The sequence below is a fragment of the Xenopus laevis genome, chromosome 1S (assembly GCF_017654675.1).
Source record: "Xenopus laevis strain J_2021 chromosome 1S, Xenopus_laevis_v10.1, whole genome shotgun sequence".
NCBI lineage: Eukaryota > Metazoa > Chordata > Amphibia > Anura > Pipidae > Xenopus > Xenopus laevis.
In genome coordinates this window covers 26,382,817-26,390,841 of record NC_054372.1, presented here as the reverse complement: position 1 = coordinate 26,390,841, position 8,025 = coordinate 26,382,817, and the positions used below count along the sequence as shown (strand labels likewise).

Genomic DNA, 8,025 nt, shown 5'->3' with positions numbered 1-8,025 from the left:
GGAATAATCGTTCGATTATTAATCCATCGATCGAAGGATTATCCTTCGATCAGAAAAAACTTGGAAAGCCTATGGGAACCTTCCCCATAGGCTAACATTGACTTCGGTAGCTTTTAGGTGGCGAACTAGGGGGTCAACCTTTTTCCTTAAAGAGACAGTACTTCGACTATCGAATGGTCGAATAGTCGAACGATTTTTAGTTAGAATCGTCCGATTCGAAGTTGAAGGTCGTAGTCGAAGGTCGAAGTAGCCAATTCGATGGTCGAAGTAGCCAAAAAAAACATTCGAAAATTGAACTATTTTTCCTCTATTCCTTCACTTGAACTTAGTGGATGGGCCCCTTAGTGAACAACCCGTTTGAGTTAATGTTCTGCCCCACATCAAGGGTTGAAGAATCATTACTACTTCAACAAGCTAGAATCTGTATAGCTAGTTACGTAACAGCGCCATCTAGCGGCAGTAGAAATCCACTGCAACCTATGTTTCTTACATTTGTATAAATAAAGTTCTTAATTATGCAACTACAGTGCATTGTGGGTGGCTAGTGCATTCTGGGAAGGAGAAGGGAGCCACCATACTGTTTACAGCACATTTGCATAGCTCTCCTAGCATTCCTGCTTCTTAAATCTCCACTACCCCACAGCCAGCATATCTGGTAAGAATTATACAAGTCTCAGGATAGTCTGTTCTTTAGTGATGTTTTTATAGTTCTAATCTGCACTTAGTAGTTGTTACTCTAGTAGATAGCCAGTCATGCGGCCTTATAGGTTGTCAGCCATCTTCAACATGTGCTTGTGCTATGTAATATGTTCAGACATGCTGATTTAGAATGAATGCTGCTGTATATGTTATTCATATGTTTTTGCTATATACTTATACAAACCATTTGTATCTTTATAGTTTTACCACATGAACATACATCGGCACACCTACGTCGATGCTCCTGTTTACTAATTGCAACTGACCACTTACAGTCAAACAACCTGTTATCAATAAACAAGTTAGATTACAAGACAGTCTGCTTATTTGGAAGACAGGGATGGTTAAGCTGAATGTTGGATTGCACACTGTGAGAACGTGTATGAAGGCAGAACAGTAAAACAGATGCTGGTCAGCAACGATAGTGGATGTGACCAAACGGAGCTGCCATCACACACGCGGTTCTGCGTATACGATTGCAGCATCTACCACACGGTCAGTGATAAGAAGTGAGAGTGCAGCTCCACACGATCCAGACCACGCCGAAGCCCGGTCCTATATAGATCGAGTCCACAAAGAGACATTAAGCGGCCGGCAGAACAGGCACAATGTCTGTTAGCCGAGCATCATCATACAAAACCAGATCACGAGCAAGCTGCTCTAGCAAATCCTCCATAAAAGAAATGGCTGCTCTCGCACGTGCAGAAGCTGAAGCTGCAAAAGTAAAGTCTTCCTTCGCTGCACAAGAGATGCAACTAAAGAAAGAGAGGGCATCATTAGAAAAGGAACAAGTAGATCTGCAAGCGTCGCTAGAAAGACTAGCCGCAGAGAAGGAAGCGGCAGCCGCAATAGCCAAAGCAGAATACCTGGAAGCCCTGGAGTTTTCCGGATCTGAGAAACACAGCCGAGTACTTGGGCCAGACCTAGACGAACAAGAACCAGCCCAGCGTGTCTCAGAATACGTCCACCAACACCCCAAGACAGAGGGCAACTATGAGCCAGGACATCAGCCAGCTTATAAAGAGTGCCAAAGATCTTACCTTGAACCACAGTACCTTAGGCAGGACGATATGCGACCAAACGATGCTGACAACTACCGCCCTATGGAGCAGAGACTACAACCTTTGCCCAAAATTAAAGGGACACCTTTTGCATCAGAACGGCATTATACTGACTGCTCTAAGCCAGAAGCTCTTAAAAGGCATGGTAATACACCACACGTGCAGCATAACAGCACACCGGATTGTACTAATGCTAACTGGGCCATCATGGACTTTGCTAAGTTCTTTGCTAAACGGGAGCTGGTTACCAAGGGACTTGCAAAGTTCACCGATCAGGCCGAGAACTACAGGTCATGGCGAGCCTCCTTCCAAAACGCCATAAGAGACTTAGACCTTTCCCATCAGGAAGAGTTAGACCTCCTGGTAAAGTGGCTTGGAAGCGAGTCCGTTGAACACGCCAAAAGAATCAGAGACATTAACATAAACTATCCTGACAGAGGCCTAAAGATGGTGTGGGAAAGACTTGATGAGTGTTACGGGTCCATAGAAGCCATTGAAAATGCTTTGTTCAAAAGGATTGATAACTTTCCCAGAATAGTGGGTAGGGGTTACCAGAAGCTCAGAGAGCTCAGTGACTTGTTAAGAGAGGTACAGGTTGCTCAAGAAGAAGGAGATCTACCAGGGCTAGCTTTCCTAGACACTGCCAGAGGGGTCAATCCTATTGTTCAAAAACTCCCTTATAACCTACAAGAGAAGTGGGTCACACATGGTTCTACTTATAAACGGGTTCATAATGTACCATTTCCCCCCTTCAAGGTGTTTGTAAACTTTGTCAGTGAACAGGCAAGAATCAGAAATGATCCCAGTTTTGATCTCACAATGTCATGCCCCACTACCCCTGATGTCAGACCTCATAAAACACCAGTGGCAGTCCATAAAACTAACATTGCCTCCACAGGTTCTCCATACAAGCCGTCTAAGTCTTCTCAAGAAGGGAACGGACACAGAGATCTTAACAAAGAATGCCCCCTGCACAAGAAACCACATTCTTTACTAAAATGCAGAGCCTTCAGAGAAAAGACTTTAGAAGACCGCAAACAGTTCCTCAAAGACAACAACATCTGCTTCAGGTGCTGCACTACAACATCGCACTTTGCCAGGAACTGTGAGGTCAGTGTGTCATGCTCAGAATGTGGTAGTACAGAACACAATATGGCTTTACACCCTGGGCCACCCTCTCAGGCAGTACACCAAACAGAGGATCATGAAAAGAAGCAGATAGACACTGACAAAACCAACACAGTAGTCACTTCTCAGTGTACCGAGATCTGTAAAGGAGTGGTAGGAGGAAAGTCCTGCTCGAAAATCTGCCTTGTCAGAGTTTACCCGGCCAGTCACAGAGATAAGGCGATCAAGGCATACGCAATCTTAGACGATCAAAGCAACCGGTCTTTAGCAAAATCCACCTTTTTTGACACCTTCAACATCACAGGACCCGGTTCTCCCTACTCCTTAAGGACATGTGCAGGTACAGTGGAGACGGCGGGGAGGAAGGCAACGGGATACAAGGTAGAGTCCATAGATGGGCAGACCTGCTTGTCACTGCCAACCATACTGGAGTGCAACCAAATTCCTGACAACCGTTCTGAGATACCTACACCAGAAGTAGCAGCATACCACCCCCACCTGAAGCGTATAGCTCACCAGATACCAGAACTGGATCCAGAAGCACCAATAGCCTTACTCCTAGGAAGAGACATACTACGTGTTCACAAGGCTAGAGGACAGATTAACGGTTCCCAAAACGCTCCATACGCCCAGAGACTTGACCTAGGGTGGGTCATCGTAGGAGACGTCTGTCTAGGAGGAGCACACAAGCCGATCTCTGTCAACAGCATGCTCACCAACACACTTGAAACTAGACGTCCTTCCTTATTCCAACCATGTCAGAACAGTTTCCTGATAAAAGAAATGCCACATAGAGATCCTGTCCCTTGTCCCTTCATGGATCCGTCCAGCGAAGACCACGCCTGCGATGGTGAACGAGATCACTTAGGGTGTACAGTTTTCCATAGGTCAAGAGAAGACAACAAGGTCGCAATGTCCATAGAAGACAGACTGTTCTTGGAGATCATGGATCAAGGAATGACAAAGGACAATTCAAAAAGCTGGGTCGCGCCTTTACCATTTAGACCCCAGAGACAACGCTTACCTGACAACAAAGAACTTGTCTATAACAGATTTATCTCCCTCAAGCACAAACTTCAGAAGACACCAGAGATGAAAGAACATTTCTTTACCTTCATGGAAAGAATATTCCAGAACAACCACGCAGAAATGGCACCCGCGCTCCGAGACTCAGAGGAGCGTTGGTACTTACCCACATTCGGCGTATATCATCCTAAAAAGCCAGGCCAGATACGAGTAGTGTTCGACTCAAGTGCCAGGTGCAAAGGCTTATCACTAAACGATGTCTTACTGTCTGGTCCAGACCTCAACAACCGACTTCTAGAGGTACTTCTGCGTTTCCGTAAAGATTCCATAGCATTCATGGCCGACATACAACAGATGTTCCACTGCTTCCTTGTCAAGGAGGAACACAGAAATTACTTGAGGTTCTTCTGGTACCGCAACAATGACCCTAACGAAGACATCGTAGAGTACCGAATGAGGGTGCACATCTTCGGAAACAGCCCTTCACCTGCAGTCGCTATCTATGGTCTCAGACTTTCAGCTCAAGAGGGTGAAGCGAAGTATGGGTCAGATGCCAGATCCTTTGTAGAGAAAGATTTCTATGTGGACGACTGCTTGAAATCCACACCCACGAATGAGTCGGCAATCAGTCTCTTAAAAAGGACTCAAGAGATGCTAGCTTTGTCTAATCTGAGGTTACACAAAATTGCCTCCAACAGCCGTGAGTTAATGGAAGCCTTCTCAAACCAAGACCATGCAAGCGACCTTAAGGACTTGGATCTTGACACCGATTCCCTTCCCATGCAACGGAGTCTCGGTTTGCTCTGGGATTTGAAGGCAGACACCTTTACCTTCCAGATCAACAAAGAAGAAAAGCCCTTCACACGCAGAGGAGTTCTATCTACAATAAACAGCTTGTACGATCCTCTGGGATTTGTAACACCTGTCACCATCCAAGGCAAAATTATGTTAAGAGACCTCACCACAGAGATGTCCGATTGGGATGATCCGCTTCCCACAGAGAAAAAGGACCTGTGGACAAGTTGGAAAAAGTCTCTTGAAGCTTTGACCAGCCTTCATGTGACACGACCCTATGCTTCCATACCATCTACAGAAGTCAAGATGCAAAAGCTACATATCTTCTGCGATGCTTCAATCAAGGCAATTGCTGCTGTAGCATACCTGAAGACCATTGATGCCAAAGAACAATGCCATGTAGGGTTCGTCATGAGTCGGGCCAAACTGACACCTCTCCGTGAACACACGATACCCAGACTGGAGCTCTGCGCTGCTGTGCTTGCGGTAGAGTTGGCTGAACTTATAACTTCAGGAATGGGCCTAGAAATCGAAGAAGTCGAATTCCACACGGACAGCAAGGTAGTCCTAGGATATATCTGCAACGAAATTAGACGCTTTTATGTCTATGTCTCCAATCGAGTGCTGAGGATCAGGAGATCCACTAGTCCTCAACAGTGGCACTATGTGCCTACACAACATAATCCCGCAGACTACGCAACCAGATCCGTCGCAGCCTGCCACCTGAAAGCCACAACATGGTTCACAGGTCCTGCGTTCCTGTACCGTTCAACGGCTTGCAACATCGGATGTGACACATTTGAATTGATAGACCCAGACGCAGATGAGGAGATCCGACCCGAAGTGTCTGTTCTTAACACAGTGACTTCTGATCGTCAACTCGAATCCCATCGTTTCAGCAGGTTCTCCACCTGGATGTCTCTGGTCCGTGCGATAGCCATCTTGATTCATATAGCTAAGTCCTACACATCTACATTACCTGTGAGTCAGAAACCTTGTAAAGGTTGGCATCACTGCAAGAACGCCATGTTACTCACACAGAGGACCAGCACCCTGAGTGCTCCATCTGGAGAATTTACTGAAAAAGACCTGTATAGACGTCAATGGAGGCAGGTACAAAGTCTTTCTAATGTCTTCTGGGACAAATGGAGAAAAGAGTATGTCTCTACCTTGCAGTCAAGAATTAAGTGGCAAACTAACAAGCCGAACATCAGACCTGGGGATGTCGTGCTCATGAAAAACCACCAATCACATCGGAACGAGTGGCCACTGGGCCTCATCACCAACACGTTTCCAAGCAAGGATGGGAATGTACGTAAGGCCGAGGTCAAAATCTGGAAGCTTGGCGAGTGCAAACTATTCCTCAGACCAACAGCCACTCGTGTTGTTGTTTTCACCTGAGAAGACAAGTAGTGACGTCCGTTGACGCCAGACGGGGAGTGTTCTGCCCCACATCAAGGGTTGAAGAATCATTACTACTTCAACAAGCTAGAATCTGTATAGCTAGTTACGTAACAGCGCCATCTAGCGGCAGTAGAAATCCACTGCAACCTATGTTTCTTACATTTGTATAAATAAAGTTCTTAATTATGCAACTACAGTGCATTGTGGGTGGCTAGTGCATTCTGGGAAGGAGAAGGGAGCCACCATACTGTTTACAGCACATTTGCATAGCTCTCCTAGCATTCCTGCTTCTTAAATCTCCACTACCCCACAGCCAGCATATCTGGTAAGAATTATACAAGTCTCAGGATAGTCTGTTCTTTAGTGATGTTTTTATAGTTCTAATCTGCACTTAGTAGTTGTTACTCTAGTAGATAGCCAGTCATGCGGCCTTATAGGTTGTCAGCCATCTTCAACATGTGCTTGTGCTATGTAATATGTTCAGACATGCTGATTTAGAATGAATGCTGCTGTATATGTTATTCATATGTTTTTGCTATATACTTATACAAACCATTTGTATCTTTATAGTTTTACCACATGAACATACATCGGCACACCTACGTCGATGCTCCTGTTTACTAATTGCAACTGACCACTTACAGTCAAACAACCTGTTATCAATAAACAAGTTAGATTACAAGACAGTCTGCTTATTTGGAAGACAGGGATGGTTAAGCTGAATGTTGGATTGCACACTGTGAGAACGTGTATGAAGGCAGAACAGTTAACTTTTAGGATGTTATAAAATGGCTAATTCTAAGCAAATTTCAATTGGCCTTCAATTTTTTATAGTTTTTTATTTATTTGCCTTCTTCTTCTGACTGTTTCAGACTTTCAGACTTATTTGCACTTTGTCATTTGAGTACTGTTCTACGTATTTGAATCATTACCTCTAACTAAATCCTTGGGATAACCAAACCCTTAAACGCCTTTTAGGCAGAACCCTTGTAGAAAAAAAAAAAGGGGAGAGGCTGATTTCATTCATGTGGAGAGACTTTTGCAGCTACAGAGTTTCTCTAGAACTATAATATTCTGTAAATGATGCAACACATAAAATAGAAAGTTAAATGTTAATAACCATGATATAAGTGTTCCTTTCTAGCTGCAAATTTGGTAAAAGGAATAATCCAAACTTCTTTTCCATACTTTATGTCTCCATGGAAGATATGAAAGAATTCCCCATGTGACATCTATTGGCAGATAGCAGCTTGATTGATTGGTTTCTGCTAAAAGGTTACAGGTCACATAGAAGAAAGAAGAGGCAAGAGGTTCCGCTGCAGCTACAGTAGATCTGTCTGTGGCACTAAAAAGATATAGAAGTGGATAAGCTGGCTTGTATCTGCTGTACATTGAAAGAGACTTCTGGCAATTGACTAATTTATGTGCTGTGTTCCTGTCGGATAGGGTACACGAGTATTACACTGAGATATTGTGCGGATTCATAGCAAAGGATTTTCAGTGATTTCTATCTAGCATTCCAGACTCATTGTCCTCAATAATGCAAAACATTCATCAATAAACTTATTATTGAGCATCTTACTATTAATATATTATACATAACTCTCTAGTGAGCATAATATGGTAAGATATTAAATGTATTATGCACAGTAACATTATTTATGATGCATAGGTATAGTAGGGAGAGATGGTGCCTATAGTAACAGTGGATAATAGTCTCTGGGAAGGGAGTGTGACTGTGGGATAGCAGGTATAGTAGGGAGAGATGGTGCCTATAGTAACAGTGGATAATAGTCTCTGGGAAGGGAGTGTGACTGTGGGATAGCAGGTATAGTAGGGAGAGATGGTGCCTATAGTAACAGTGGGATAATAGTCTCTGGGAAGGGAGTGTGACTGTGGGATAGCAGGTATA

General features: G+C 44.2%; 1 protein-coding gene across 2 annotated transcripts; it reads left to right on the top strand.

The window, feature by feature from the left end:
- Positions 1-372: 372 nt before the first annotated feature.
- LOC121399276 lies at positions 373-6,795 on the top strand. Of its 2 annotated transcripts, none has more exons than XR_005964871.1 (2): positions 373-6,438; positions 6,684-6,795. XR_005964871.1 is itself a non-coding variant. In XM_041579448.1 (2 exons), exon 2 carries the CDS (start codon positions 1,308-1,310, stop codon positions 6,108-6,110), a length of 4,803 nt encoding a protein of 1,600 aa, XP_041435382.1. In that variant the 5' UTR covers positions 373-655; positions 901-1,307; the 3' UTR covers positions 6,111-6,795. The 2 variants fall into 2 exon arrangements, 1 of the variants encoding a protein (XP_041435382.1); XM_041579448.1 differs by having other exon boundaries at positions 373-655; positions 901-6,795.
- Positions 6,796-8,025: the final 1,230 nt, after the last annotated feature.

Excerpts from the sequence above, each read along its gene's own strand:
- LOC121399276 (XM_041579448.1), top strand. The coding sequence starts at position 1,308 with ATGTCTGTTAGCCGAGCATCATCATACAAAACCAGATCACGAGCAAGC.